At 42.2% G+C, this 16,024-nt stretch overlaps 1 protein-coding gene across 1 annotated transcript in view; it reads right to left on the bottom strand.

Annotated features, from left to right (window-relative positions):
• MED23 (mediator complex subunit 23) overlaps positions 1–16,024 on the bottom strand; it is a 47,880-nt gene that overhangs the window by 11,249 nt on the left and 20,607 nt on the right. Inside the window, exons 15-28 of the mRNA XM_065447298.2 lie at positions 15,568–15,710; positions 14,850–15,024; positions 13,680–13,843; positions 11,252–11,449; positions 9,709–9,775; positions 9,136–9,189; positions 8,527–8,635; positions 5,362–5,433; positions 5,162–5,272; positions 5,005–5,064; positions 3,801–3,911; positions 3,149–3,251; positions 897–995; positions 371–508 (exon numbers count right to left, since the gene is read on the bottom strand). Coding sequence (XP_065303370.2) covers positions 371–508; positions 897–995; positions 3,149–3,251; positions 3,801–3,911; positions 5,005–5,064; positions 5,162–5,272; positions 5,362–5,433; positions 8,527–8,635; positions 9,136–9,189; positions 9,709–9,775; positions 11,252–11,449; positions 13,680–13,843; positions 14,850–15,024; positions 15,568–15,710 — 1,604 coding nt within the window. The remainder of the gene's footprint in view (positions 1–370; positions 509–896; positions 996–3,148; positions 3,252–3,800; positions 3,912–5,004; positions 5,065–5,161; positions 5,273–5,361; positions 5,434–8,526; positions 8,636–9,135; positions 9,190–9,708; positions 9,776–11,251; positions 11,450–13,679; positions 13,844–14,849; positions 15,025–15,567; positions 15,711–16,024) is intronic.

Here is a 16,024-nt window from a genome sequence, read left to right as displayed (position 1 = left end):
TCTCTAATGCACACCGCTGTCTCCTGTCTCCTAACGCTACGCCTATCATTATCCTTCCATTGTTCGTTGCATGGTCCTTAACTTCTTCTCAAGCTTCTCTGTTAACTTCAAAGTTTCTGCCCCACGTGTTCGTACTGGTAGAATATAATGAATGCACATTTTCTTGTAACTTACCAAACTCACTTGGCTTTAAACATGCACCTTCATCAGAGAAGTGCTAAGCTTACAGCATTTCATGCATTAGGATCAGACACAGCAGGAAATACCTTTGTTTCAGCACGAGGTAAAGGAAACACCTTAAAACTTAAAAGTGTGCACTATAAACGGTTAAACATGTTTAACTGGTGCAGCTCGGGCCTTGAAAGGATACTGTCAGCCATTCTCCCCACAAGACCGATATAATAATCGAGGTCCGGTATCCAGGAAATGTCGTCTGCTGGGCGTTGCAGGTAGCTGAGGTAAGCTTCGCTCAGAGCCCAATTACCTGAACGGATGTCTTTGAGTGACCCTGAAAGGAAGAACAAAGCAATATGCATTCACAGGTGCCTGGTAATGCGGATTCAAGCACACAATGCAATTATCTTGCAAGGCTTTCTCGGAACAATGAAGGGAAAAAAAATAAATAAGGGGCTGCAAATGGAGATATTGTGCATATTCAGAAAAATTTTATACTGTGTCACACAAGGATCGCAACACTTCCATACTATGTGGAACTAACACCTTCAAATTTCATTTGGTGTCAACACCATAGAAACACAATGTATGCATTTGTATGTGTCACTTGTGTACATATGTGGCATTTTATTGTCTGTGCAAGTCCCAGCAGTACAATAACTTTTTAATTATGCTTTAACAATTAGCCCGACGTCAAACTGTTCTATCACTGTAAACCATACCAGTGATGGCAGACACCAGTTTCTTCTTCAGGGGAGGCCTGTCCTTCAATTTCTGCTCGTAGTAGTGGAGAGTGTTGTATAGGTACGTCAACGGCCGGTCTGAAACGACAAGCGACTAGTAAATACCAGTTACTATGGATGATGAGGGAAAAAAACAGCTTTTGTGTGCATATGGAATTCGCATGAGGTTAGCATTCGGCTGCAACACAGACCATGACATCAACAAAAAGCTCAGTGGAGGTTTAGCGGTAAATACAAGAGAAATGCTTTAGCATTATGTCACACCTCTCTTGCTTCGCAGATGATTTTAGCTCACTTAGCACACGTCCCGACTCTGACAGTGGCCCGAAGTTGACTGAGGCGACGGCGCTTCAGCGCCTCCGCCTTCTCCCTCTCTCAAGCACCCATTTGCAGCTCTGCTGCTCCCTTTCCCTCCTTCCTAGCTCGTATTGGCTTCTAGACCACCCACACTGTTCTAAGCTCTCCCGTCCCCTCTCTATGTCGACAACGTGACCTGCTTCACGCACATCGGACTCGCTTCATACACTTCACACACACACACTTTTTTCCCACTTTTATAGTCTTAATGCTAACACATCAAAAGTTGTGTGTTTAAGAAGACAGCCAAGGAGTTACAGCAGCAAGACCTCATTAAAGTAATACCGTAGTCACATGCCTGCTTTGAATGACCATTGAAGCCAAAGTCCATTGAAATTTGCCCGTTGGCACATTTGTGTGAGCTTACGGCAAGGAGCCAATGGGGCTTGCGGAATTCAATGACACTTGATTTCAATAGCCTTGAAAGTGCACGTGCAACTGTGACGTAAGATTAACTTAATCAAATTCCTGAACACAGCCATAAATAAAGAAGAGCTGTGAGAGCAAGTGCTCATGCTTGTGAGGAGGTGCTTAGGCACACACATTAATTAGTATGTTGCAAACTGCAATTAACCTTTTTACCCCCAAGCCCGAGTTGCACTCATCCTGCCAGTTTGTACTACTATATTGCCAAGGAGGAATTCTACTCATTCATGCTGCACTTTGCTTTGCTTTGGCCTGCAGTAGTGAGTCATGAATTTCAGCTCGTTGCAAATGATAACTGCTGGCTTTGAACACTCATGCATATCTTTTTGTTGTTGACATTTCTTTTGTTGTCACTAGTGTAGAGAATATTGTTGAAGACTTTTATGCACTTCGACGAAAAGTCTCGGCTCATGCCTTGCCGAATGTCTTTTTTTTTTTTTTAAGTGGTGGGTGAATAGTGATTTTTCAGACCGAATCAAATACGAATCGAATAGTGCCAGAAGCAAATCAAATCAAATCTCGAATACTTTTATAATAGTTTTTAAATAATTAAAAGCCGTTATCACAATTAACAGTGTTCGCAACCCAGTAATCTTAAAGTTAACAAGCTTCTGTCATTGCATAGTATGTTATGAAGCATTGTTTATTAAAAGCACAAAGGCCCATTAGGAGCAAATAAGCCGTTTTTTGCGAGGCTTATAGCGCGTTAAAAAGACAAGGACGAAAGTGAGACGTGACACAGCGCCTGTGTGTGTCACGTCTCACTTTCGTCCTTGTCTTTTTAACACGCTGTAAGCCTCACGATGTCTTATCAACAAGCCCAAATCACTGCTTTACAACCGTTTTTTGCATGTCAGAGAGTGCGAATGATCGCTGTAGAGTCTGTATTGTATGGCTACCTAAGTGGCACAGCCTGTTTCACTGCACAAGTTCTGTTTTATGTCTATACTGTGCCAACTGGGGTGAAAACTTACCGTACCTTTGCTACAATTTTATATGTATTTGGGTGCAGTTGACGTTTTGAAATATTCTAAATGTATTAGAAAAATATTTGCATTTACGAATAGTGTTTATTGAATTCGAAGACTGAATCTAATAGAACACTATTTGTTTCGTTATTTGAAAGTTTCAAATATTCGCACACCCCTTGAGATCCATCATAAAATTAATATTTTTTTCAATGACAACATTATGTGACATGCACAAAAATTGACAAAACAATGAAATTGGAAAAACATTTAAAGAGTTTGTCAATGTGCTCTTACCTAAGTTTGTCAATGTGCTCTTACCTAATGGCACCTAATGCCAACAATACACAGCAAAAGTACGAGCTGACTACATCCACTCATAGCATAGAGGCCGCAGAAGATGCTACTGAACCAATTTCCACACCATCAAGCAATGTCTCCAAGACAATGCAATCACGATGAGAAAGATGATGCGCTCACCATGAAACTTGTACAAACAGCCCAGGTGGTCAAGAACAGACTCGACCGAGAGTGTGGCCACGGGGTACAGCTCAAGGAAACGGTGGATGACAATGTCCATCACCTAATATGGGCAAGGCATGGATAAAAGGAAATGAGCATTTAATTGCCTGTAAAATGTTCCGCTTTCTCATCATCATCGTGAGACAAATTTATGTCCATTGCTAGGGACAAGGGCTTCTCCAAGAGATCTCCCATTCGCCTGTGGTGCATGAACCAAGTAGACATTACCTACTGCTTAAATATATTCCTCTTCTGCCTTCGAATTAGTTTTTCTTCTTTTAGCACATGTTCTGTTATTCTAGTGCTAGACAGCTTGTTACCTGTGGAAGACTGTCTCACTTTCCCCGAGACTTAATGTGACGTGCACCAAATGTGAAGGAATCTCCACGCATCATAGCTCCTGGGTCTGTGTCAAGACAGCAAGCCTAGCTTTGTGCCAAGGACACTGTCACTTGTAGAAACTTACGCATGCGGCAGTAGTCACATAAAATCTTGTGAACATGAAACTACCTCCAAAAGAGATCACCAGAGAATATCACCCCTGATCTACACATTACATGGCATGCTCAGCTTAACTTTTTTTCTTCTAATATGCGGGTTGTATGCCTACCGGAATGAAACGTAGACAGATGTTGCCAAAGTAGACGGGCAGGTAGGTGTGCTGTTGGCTCTGCCCACTCAGGTCCTGCAGGCCCTCAAAGTAGAACTTCTCTGGGTATTTCTGCAAATTTGCAGCAGCATTTGTTTTTACAACTGCCTTCGTTCAACAGAGGGCCGTGCTATGAAGTGGGGGTGCATATACCACATTTACCTATGCAAGGCCTCCTCCCCACCCCCTTTTTTCTTTTTGCAAGAAATTTGGCAGGATGCAGCCCTTACACAAGTCAAGCACATCACGACTCCATAAAACCTCAAATGATGTGCCAAATTATGTGCAGTGCACTTAAAATTACGAAGTACTTGTTTATAGCATCAGTGCAATCAACAGCGTTGCATGTACATAACACTGATACATGCATTAACAAATTTATTTTAATTTTTTTTTCATCACATTGTTCCTTGCTGCATCAGCTAACAAGGGCATACTGAAAGTGATACATCTTTAATTTAATGTTTCAGCGTGTAGCCTAAGTAGGTATTGTCATGTTTGATTGAAATGCAAGCACAAGAGAATAAAGCAGAAGGCATTTTTCCCTTTCCACATTCACTATGTGAGTGACGTCGGTGTGATTCATTCACAGGCATTTTGACTATGACACATTTACCCTCCAGTTATGATGCAATCACGCAGTATACAGTAACACACAGTATACACACAATATACAGTACTGCATATTCAAGTAACTATGATTAAAGAGTGCTCTACTTTGTTTCTCTCATTCACATTTTTATATTGGCATATTATCGCCTGCAGTGATTCCACAATAAAGGTCATGTGTACTAGAAGGCCTTGCCAATGTCCAGCTTCAAATTCAATAATTTTGCATGTACTAGAAAAACAATTTCCAACCTGATGAACAAATCCTCCAAGAAAGGTTTGAACAAAAGATAGGTTCATGGAGAGGTGGAACATATTACCTAAACCTGTATCCAAGCAATGCAGAGAGGACTTGTATCCTTTTTCTTTTCCTGCTCTTCATTCTTTCTTTTATTTATGTCAATGACATTTCCATTTTCATTTGCAGATAGTGACTATCAATGAAAAAACACACTGCTAAATAATTTATGAAGAAAAACACCTTTAAACAAAAAGGCTGTCAGCCATTTTACCTAATTCCTCATGTAGACGCAAAGATATGTCGGCCCAAACATACCCTGTGAAATGCCAAGTGCTTCTCATGCCAGTCTGTCTGCCTCCAATGTTCTGGGGAATTCTGAGAGAGAATGATAACAAAAATAAAATATATTTAACAATTTTCTGAGCTGCCCGAGACAGTGATCAAAGCCACCCTTACTTATAGAGGCACTTACATCCTTGACAAAATCCAGAATTCGGTTCTTGAACTCTGATGGCCGGATTAGCAGCATTTGTATGATGAAAAAGCACACCTGGATTTCGTTGCCTTCAAAGCTACGAAGCGCCTGCATTAAGCCAATAGCCAGTGCATCAAAATGGCATAACCAAAAGACCAGAAAAACCAGTTGTATGCAATGGACTGTACTATACTAACCAGGCAGAGGATGAGTCTGTCCAGTGATATGACATGGTACTTCCAAATCAGGTCATTGAGGGCATCGATGCACTGCAATGTAGAAAAGGCATTTTGTTAATATTGCCCATACCCATTATGTTATAACTGAACCTCATTATATAACCAAGTCACATCTGACATGAAAATATACTTTCATTATAGGTATCTGATATTTGTAATATGCTGATATCAACAATAAATATTTCATATTTGCTTTGTTATACAGTAAAAGCTCGTTAATTCGAACCGCAAGGGGAAGCCGCTTCAGTTCGAATTAACGAAAGTTCGAACTAACGAAAGTGAAGGAGAGCAACAGTACACTGCGATTTGGAAGCAGTAGGGCATGTCAGAAATTTGACGTGTCAGAAAGTGATGGCGTGTACCCGCGGCACACGCCATCTTCAAGTCGAAGCTCTGGGTCCGACTGTGCCACACCACCGATGTCCAGCGAAAGGAACGTTAGCCGAGGCTTAACACCATCACAATGAATCGCGACGGTCGATACCTCCTAAGCTGAAAACAGAGGTACACAACCGATGAAGACTGCCTAGGCAAAGACGCCGAACATGTGAAGGTGGCGAAGGCCCTGATTCGTTGGTTCTTGATTGCAAGCGCAGCTGCGACGTACTTGATTTGCTGTGTTTTGGCGCGCTTGCAGTGCCATCTCCGCACAGCATTAGCAGCTGTACAAGATTTTCAAAGCCTCCGAGATTCGCAACGGGCAAGAAGTCTCGGAGGTTACGTAGAACGGAGAGGCGGCAGCCGGCGCTGCCTTCTGGCTGACCCCGCGTCAGTTATATTTTTTTCCGATTTTGCCTTCTCTCGTTGTTCTCTCCGTTTAGGAGGCAATACAGCCTTGTGTGTAGGCAGTAGGCGCGTTTCTCTGGCCGTGTGCCAGGCGAGCGTAGTTCGAATTATCCGTGAGGGAACCTTCTCGCATTCGAATTAACGGACTTTTTTATACATAGACTTCTGTGGAGCTTGGTCGGACCAAATCATACAGTTCGAATTATCCATAAATTCGAATTATTGAAGTTCGAATTAACGAGCTTTCACTGTATTCAATAGTTCATTATATCTATGCTCATTACATTGTGCTTGAGCTGTAATTACAAATGAGCATAAAAAATGTTTCACAGCCAAAATAGACAAAATGTGACTATAAGACACTGCAATGACAAATGCCATATAGCAAACTTGTTATTATCATCTATCTATCTATAAATTATAAATCAAGGGTATCTCTCTAGCATGTTTAGCACGTGTTCTGCATATTTAATTACGGCAGCGTAGGATCCGGCATTATCGACTCATCATAGACGTCGCATAATGCAGCTACCCATTTTGGCACCTCATCTACTCTCTTTTTTTCAATTATTGCAGGGTTTCTAAACAAATTGAACCACCCTTTGTACTACTACCCTCTGGCAGCAAAAGCGCCGTCTCGGCGCTGTTAAAGGGGTACTCTGGCATTTTTTTTACCATATTAAAATATTGTAATTTTCAATTGGCATTGACAGTCCTGTCACAGGTACTATTGGCAGATGCTGAAAAGACAAGTTGCCACAAGGAAAATGACGAAGTGGTTAGGCTCTTAGTGCAAGCGAGTGTCCATCTTGCTCTCTGGCTACAGGGTAAATACAGTCAAACCTTGATAAAGCGAACTTCAATATAATGACTTTACCAGATTTTATCGACTTCGTTATATCAAGGTTTAACCGTATAACGAAGTTGGTAAAATCGGCAATTTGCTTCATTATATCAAAACTTTGTTGTATGGAAATTCGACCTTTTATGGAAATAAGTACAGTCCCTGATGGATTTTTCTTACACGGAAGGAGGTGCAGAATTTTCTCAATTATCAGGTAATCAGAAAAAGAAAACTTGAATAACAAAAAAATTTCATTTTGTTGAATGAGGGAGTCAGTGACGAATGATACGGTTCCATGTCACGTCGTCACATTGGTAGTACAAGGCGAGGGCAGCCACACTTTCGCATGCACGCTGCCACTGCGACTGATAACAGTGCCTGAAGTGGGATGACACTATCATGAAAAGCGTGGGCAGCAGGGAGTGAATGCTTCGTCTGCCTCTTGCTTCAACGCGTTTCCGAAGTTCAAGATTATGCAACCTCCAGTACTAAAGATGCAGGAGGACAGAGCACATGATGCCACGCCATCTCAGTACACCCACACTTCGCACATGCGGCAGATTACGTCTAAAACAGGATGCGTGGGCTGTGTATGGACTAAGTCATGCTGACTGCCATGTGCGGCTGCGGCCACGCTAGAAAAGAAGATGTGCATGAACCTGCTGCCCCCCTCACGTAAGCTTGATCGTGCTACCACAAGCCTGCTCCGCTCCCCCCCCCCCCCCTTTCCCCTTGCTTGTGTGGGAAGACAGTGCTTATCAAACCACCGTCCTTGTCAGCTTACCGTTGCACGCTTTCACTTGCACCTAAAGCACACAGTGCACGGGGTGCGATAGGAGCTTATTGTACTTGCACTTTAAACGGAACAGGATGCTGCTCTACTTCGGGAGTTGCTCTTGGCTGCTTTTCGGCACACAATTTCAGACGCAAGCAAGTTCGCAAGCAGCCATTTGTAGTTAAATCATTTGACCATCTACGTCTGAAGAAGTTTCCATTTATTGCCTCACTATTCCTTTGCGGTGGCCGTGAAATTATGTATTGTGAATTGTGTTAACACACTTTGTTACATTGAGAGTCGAAGTACATGGTGTTCTGTGGACAAAACGTTATAAAAAGTTAAATAGTATTTGATTACATTGAGAATTTCGTTATATTGAAGTTCAATATATCAGGGTTTAACTGCAGTTTCTTTTGTCTCTGTCTTTCCACACATGACAATATTACTGCGTGCATGCACCAACATCAAACCTGAATGTTTTGCCATGTAACCACATTCTGAAATGCCTCATGTGGTACCCTTGTTAGATATGTGAATTAAGTCTCAAAGATAAAAAAGAAGATTTGGAATCTAGCATTTAGCGATGAATGTCTTGGCTGGTGCAATGCTGTAGCAAATGGAACAGTGTGTGGAAATCAACTGATGCCATAAATCTCAAGAACTGTCAAATCATACAACAGCACTTACTCAATTCAAGATTGCTTTTTTTTTTTACCTTGTTAACGTGCTGCCCTCCAACTGAATTGGACACTTCAAACACCAGAAAGTCTGCAAATGTTCTCAGGTGTGAGGATAGAGCACGAGCGCCAATCCTGTCCAAAATTCTGGAAAAAGTGAGAAGACGATAGAAAATGACGAAGTAAATCAAGATACAATATGCAGATTCTAAAGAGTCTGCCTTTTTCTGAGGGGTACTAGGTCGGTCTCCTTACCCCCTCCGTGCCATGGATGAACTAGGTTCGTCCGCACGTTTCTGGTAAAAACAGCCAAGTACGACGAGCTCAGCTTTTCCGCAATACTTCTCAGTTTATTGCAACTTCATTTGCTTATCGAGGCTACTTATCATTTTCTTGCAATTCCTTTGTACAATGTAAGCTTTAGTTTTGCAATAAACGGTTGACATTTTGTATAACTAAGCACCTAGGATAGTGACTACATTGCCTCTCATAAATTATTCATGGGTAAGAGAATTGGATACTTTTGGTCAGAATTCGGGATAATAGAGTGTCAATGAAGGGGTTAATGCTGAGTCAAAGCTCTTTAACCATTAACCCTTCACTTGCTTCACATTATCATGGCAAGATCACCTCATAAAGTTACTCACTTGTAAGCCAGGGGGCTGATGCGGTCATTTTCCAGCAACATCTTCCACAGAAGGCTGAAAATAAACGACAGTGAGCACAACGTGGCACTGCAACATCTCAATGTGATGAAAGACATCAAACGCAAGAATTCATGAGCAGTAGTTGAACAAGGAAGGTTGCTGGAGCTTGGGGATTGCTTCAACTAGGGGACTTGTATTTGAGCCCTTGTCACAACGTTCGCTCCAGCGACATTCCTTGCTCTACTACTGGTTATCACTCCTAGCTTCTATCTTTCTGTGAGCTTCTGTCTTGTTTGGATTTCAAGTGCAAGAATATAACACAACACTGTAAATTATGCACAATTTCTCAGAAACATTTGTGTGCTTTTGAATTAGTCACATAGAGCAGGAGCTTTTAATTTTATTATCAAGGCACCTACTCTCACTTTATGGTAAGCCACTGACTGGCTGAAGTAAACAGTCAGACCGAACTTTAGAATGTCCACTCAAAGGCCCCGAAAGTCACAGGTTCAATGTCAGATATGTCACCTATAACGTTTCTAATGACAGAAAAATGAAAGGCAAGCATCTTACCACAGGAATAGATGTGGCGTCCCCTGCTGAGAAAAGTGAGCAATGATGTCGTTCTCATTGCTCATCGCTGGAAAAACACAAGAGGCACCACTTTGTTCATGCATAAATCAAACAGTTGGATGTTCGAAGCTAGTTTACATATGCTAACCACGAAATAAAGCTATTTGAAGTTTTTGTTCTTTAACTCCTTAAGGGGGTATGGTAGGGTGCATGAACTATCTTGGTTTCAGCTTTATATCTCAACAACTGTTGTATATATTAGCGTGAAATTCTGCACGCTCAATATCAATAGTGTTGGCCTTAATTGGTGTATTTTTTTACTGCAGGCCTTTTTTATTTTTTGTGTATTTGAGAACCAAACTTTAAGCTATGATGTAAAATAAAATGTACCTTTCCTCAGAAACAAAAAACAGCATGACCGTAAAATTTCACACAATAATTCTGTATAATAGTGGGTTTAACTGGAACCTTTAAAAAAAGCTTTGTTACATTTACGTCACAAGAAAAAAAATATTGCCGTCACACGTCTCGTACCGTGGAGGGTCTTTCTAATAATCTTTTCTTTTTTTTTTTAGTTATACCCGAGTGATTTTTTCACACATTTAGGTTCAGATTACTTGCAAGGGATGTGAGTATATCCTGGGAAAATTTCAGCGTAATTGGCTGTATAGTTTTCCAGAAAAGGTACATCAAGTTCCGAGAATTTTGAAAAAAGTGATTTTGAGAAAAACGCATTTTTATGTTTGCACCTTCACTACAACCGTTCAACATGCACCAGCAGAGTACAGAAACTTTCTGGCTTTTTTGGTGTCTTCCCCAAAACCTTTCTTCATGTTTACGTAAACGTAAACATGAAGTAAACATAATTACGTAAACACTGAAAAAATAACGGAATACAACATGTAAACAAACCCTCGCGTCTGTCACGTTTAAATACCAGGTGGCGCGCTTTTTGGCGCCATTTTTAAATGGCTTAGAGCACTCCTACGCGCTCGCCGCTGCACTGTTTTGCTCCCCACAGTGTGTATTATTTTTTATTGATGAAATCAAAAAATCAGTTTTTTGGTCGATTTGCCCTGCTATACCCCCTTAAAGGGAATGTTTTTTTTTTTTTTTTTCAGAAATAGTGGATAATTTTATGTGATATGCCTTTACCATGGTTAGAAGACAGAAATGTGTCTAAAATGTTGTGGGAAACCTAGTACAGTAAAAGTAATGGTGACCGAATTTCCATTGTCATCTACACTGTGAGGAGGGCTTGCCATAAGTGAAAAAGGGACACTCACTCATGACGAGTTCGAGTGATCAAGATCCCTTAAGGGGTCAAGGGCTTTAATTTCAAAATATGGCACGTAGTCTCAAGTGCAACTTGCCCTTCACCTAAATAAAGAAGAAATGATTGACCAGAAGCCAGTTTTCGCCTTATTTTTACACCACAAGCACCTTGGTCCAACTTGCCACATAAACGAAACTTCTGGCCACACTGTTCTGAATGACACACTACATGTAAAGGACAGCACAGGCCTTCAAAAGGTAGCCATACTCTTCCACTTGCGGTACTCCTCCTCAACAGAACGCTTGAGCTGGGCCTTGTTCTCCCGCTGTGCTTGGTGCTGCTGGAAGAACTCGGCCAGGCTCTGGGGGAAGCTAAGCAGCGTCAGGCTCGACCAGCTGTGCGGTGTGTGCTGCATCGCTGTCGTCAAAAGCTCCTTGCACCACACCATGGACAGACTCTCGGACCCTGAGCACAGCATGCAAGTAGGGGGGGGGGGGGCATTCATTTATAGGCAGCAACACCCTGAAATGGCCGTCTGCGAAAATATAATGAACAAAAATATGCGGTATGCAGTTCCTCATGCTGCTGTGCATGTGATGTGAGATAGAGTGAGAGAAAACAAATAACCAGAACACATGACATAATAGATACGACCAAAGTGAGTATTTACAAGCGAGCGTACAGCGTTGGTGAGATACACAAAAAATTAGAACAGGGCTCCAACAGCGGCAAGAAATAAACATTTTTACAACAGCAAAATAAGACAAAGTACACCACTGAGTGTTAAATATGACTTATTTTTCTGCTTTGCTCTTCCACGTTTCGGCAAATGTGGAAGCTATGTTGGTTCCATGTGTGGAAGCACACGTGGAAGCTATTGTTTATTCAGCACCTTCCGCAAGGAACCGAAAGCATTCTCAAGCTATACAGGACTACTTGGTACAGTAACACTTGCGCAGAAGCTCTGCCCCTGTGACTTTCTTTTTACTGCCACAGAAAGTTGTCTGCAAGTACAGCTAATGGCGGAGTAAGGCCTTGGACAGAGCAGAGCAACAGAAAGCTGTATCAGGCGTTTTTCATGTTGCTCTGCAATTCTCTCATTGACACTTTTGATATAATTATAATATTTGGGAAGGTAAATAATTAATTAATTAAGACTATTTACCTGATTTGACAGAATGAAAACACATAATTTGAGCACCTTCAAGCGACAGCAAACAACCTTGGTTCTGTCCAGCTATATGGGATTCGCATATTTTTAAACTGGCAAAAGTTAGTTGGGACACCCTGTATATAACGAGGATTGATCCAGAAATAAGGTTCCCAAGCAGCTTCAGCCACACGGAAGGTGCGGAATCCGGCAACACTGCTGTGCGCGGCTGTTCCCTCGCTCTCGATTCCCCCTGGCCGCGCTTCGCTGCGCCGCTCATTCTTGGCTCAGCAGCCGTCCGATATGGAGGTTCTCATTGTTGATCCAGCCAAGTGCGAAATTCGTTCCGTAATTCACTTTTTTGCATGCTGGATGAACTCCACCCGTGGATATTGATCGTCAGTTGACAGAGGTGTATGGCGATAAGTGTATGTCCGTTCAACACGTCCGAAAGTGGTGCAGAAAGTTTAGTGCCGGTCGGAAGGAAGTCCACGATGAAGAACGAAGTGGAAGACTATCAGTTTTGGAGGCGGTTATAAAGTCCATATGCAAAGCGCTTCAATACAGGAGGATCGCCATCCGTGAACTTGTAGCTCAGATTCCAGGGAGTTCTTACAGTACAGTGAGAAGAGCTTTGACAGAAACAATTGGGGTATCACAAGTGTTGTGCTCAATGGGTACCCAGCTATTGACATCAGACCACCATGAAAAATGCCTTGACTGTGCTCGCCAGTTTCTCCAAAAGTGTCAAGAAGATAAGGAAGGATTGTTGTACTCCATTGTTACAGGAGACAAAACGTGGGTGTTTCATTTCACTTCCAAAACGAAACAAAAATATAAACAGTGGCATCACCCAGAGTCACCAGTTGCAAAGAAGTTCAAACAAACTCCTGCTGGCAAAGTCATCGCCAGTGTTTTTTGGGATCGTAAGGGGATACTGCTGATAAATTTCATGGAATGTAGGACAACAATCAACTCAGACGGTTATTGTGCAACACTAAGAAAACTCAGGTGAGCTATCCAGAACCGCGGCGAAGATGGCTGGCAACCGGTGTAATGCTGCTTCACAACAATGCCCAACCTCACGTCTCCCATCAAACCTAGGAACTTTTGACAAACTTTGGGTGGACTGTCAATGCCCCACCCACCGTAGTCCAGACCTCGCACCTGGTGATTATCACTTGTTCCCCAAGTTAAAGGAACATTTGAGTGGCCAATACATCCGGAGCAACGATGAAGTCAAAGAAGAGGTGAAACGCTTCCTCAATGGGTTGGTGGCAGAGTTCTATGACATTGGGATACAGAAATTGGAGCACCATCTACAAAAATGTGTAGAAAATGATGGCGATTAGGTAGAAAATAGAGCAAAGTTTAATCTTTACAATGATGTAAATTTCTATGAGAATGAACAATGTTGTCTCTTCCTAAAATTGATGGGAACCTTATTTCTGGATCAACCCTCGTATCGCTTGCATTGACCATGGTGCAGTCGCCACACTAGCAAGGACCTGGAGACATGGACTATGACCCAATGCTCCTTCTCACCAGTGATATGTATTGCCCTGGCGAGCGTCAGAATGAGCGCTTTGTTCAGTTCCTCCGACTCGGAGGAGAGCAGTGACTTGGGCTCAGTCTGGAAGCGAGAGAGCTGGGGCTGGACCTCCGCGCTGCCAAGGCCGGTGATCAGCTTGAGGGCAGTGCTCTCGACACTGGGCATGGAAAGTGAAGGAGAAATAGGGACACAATGATTGGCTGTGGACAACTAAACACTATGGCAACAATATGGCAACTATGCAAGAATGCAAGTGCATGTTTTAAAACTTCGACAAAGTCTTCAACGTTAAACCTTATCCTATTTTATAATGCAAACAATTTATATTATACCAGCGGTTCATTCACACTACAGTAAAACTACTGAAACAATACTTTGTTACTTTACATCAAGTTAGGATTCTGCTGGTTTCATAGCTGATGCTGTGCTATTGCATGCATACTGGATTTCTTGCACCTTTTTTTATCTCTGTTGCGCAGTTGAGAGCGAAAGTCTCGAGACCACACATGCTGCGGAAAAACATTTTTTTTTTTTTTGCAAAGTAAGCATTCAGGCTGAAATTAGGCAGTATAGCCTATGCACACCTTTTGGCCATTGGAATACATTGAAACATTGCACACTGCCTCAGCTGTTTCTGAAAAAACAAAATTTTTCTGCTGATGCCATTGTTTCAAGACTTCTACTCCCAAGGGTAGAGGGCATTTCAACTAAATCAGATCTCCTGTTTCCTCATAGAATTCACATTGAACAAGCAATCATCAATGCTGTACATCTTTCATGAAAGTAGGATGTGTCTTCTCCTTCCATGTTAATCATAGAGCGGTCGCACACTTTTCTTTTTCATATTCCCATATGCTGCCACTGTGTGAGGTTGTTTCAGGCGCTTCAACAAGCTGTTTAGACTAACTTTCATCTCTGAAAACCTTCCACCATTTCTGCTTGAGAGATGACGAACTTGAACATGGTAGAAATTTGGGCATGTTGGTACATTACTTTCGTATTGAGTAGCACAGGACAAACGCAGACACAAGAAGGACATACGACAAACAAGGTGCTGACTTACCAAACTTCTTGTGTTTGCCCTGTGCTACTCAACACAAAGATGAAGCCAACTTGAGTCGGCTGCCAGTTAGCTGGACGAGCGCCAGTGCAAAGCGACCTACCAGAGGTGCAGCTGAGTCTGATTGGTCTGTGGCACGGCAGCCAGGCTGTGCAGGTGCGACAGCAGCTGGACGCGGTAGTGGGGCTGGATGTGGTGCAGCCGGTAGCTGAACATCTCCAGTAGCGTGTGCAGGATGCCCCACGCCTGCTGACGGAACACCGTCGGCAGCAGGTGATCTGCATAGATCGGGTGCACATCAATGTCTCACTGCTCATAGTCAAAACACACTTCTACACACATACACATGAAAATGGGAACATGATCTTTTAGATGGAAGCACACTTGCACACAATTTAGTAGGAACTGACTGGCAGGTACATTTCCATCAAGTATGAATGAGGCACTATTAAATGTTTCTGCATGAGCTTGACATACAGAAACAGTTGGCTTTTGTTCTTGAGCTTATTCAGACTTATTTTTGACCTCTTCGAATTTCACCATGTAATTTCATACTGAAATGTGAGCTTTCAAGGATTATATGTAACACTCCACTTAATGCTAAGGTTACCTGATCTGTGCCAGTTAACACAACTTTCAGCTTTTAACACTTATTGAACCAAGAAGACATTAGAGCGAACATGTCTCACTGCACAGTGACCTGGCCTTCTGAACACTGATTTCCACTTTCGTGGGCATGATGCCCACTCATGCACGATGTGCACACTTAACTTTGTGCATTATATCAAAAAAGAAAGAACAAGTACTGGCGTTGCACTCACTGATGAACCCCTTGATCCCAAGTGATTCGATCTCGCTGTACACCAGCAGACGACTGTAGGTTTCTATGAGTGCTGGCGCAAGGGAGACTGTCGACTTGGCTTGCGAGATCTTCATCACATGAGTCACCACATTGTGGATCAGGCTAAAAAGGCAAAATACGCAAGAAATAATAACAATGTCTTATATTCTAACCGCAAAAAAATTTTCAACAAAGCTTTAGAGTTTCGACTTTGTTGTACTCCAGTGGTGGCACAGTAGCTAAATTATAGATCTTAAGCTGTTCATTGCCTAATATTTGTGCTTTACAGCGGAACACTATGGCTGGCCCTGTCACATAACTTGTTTCAAGTCCTCCATTAATTATGTTTCAAAGAAGTTTAAGGACCCTGAAGCAAATGCATAGTTGATAAGCATTTATTTGAATAACAAGTAATCAGTTCAGTAGTAGCAAAAATT

Source organism: Dermacentor albipictus, chromosome 6, assembly GCF_038994185.2.
Source record: "Dermacentor albipictus isolate Rhodes 1998 colony chromosome 6, USDA_Dalb.pri_finalv2, whole genome shotgun sequence".
Taxonomy (NCBI): domain Eukaryota; kingdom Metazoa; phylum Arthropoda; class Arachnida; order Ixodida; family Ixodidae; genus Dermacentor; species Dermacentor albipictus.
This window is presented reverse-complemented; position numbering and strand designations above follow the sequence as displayed.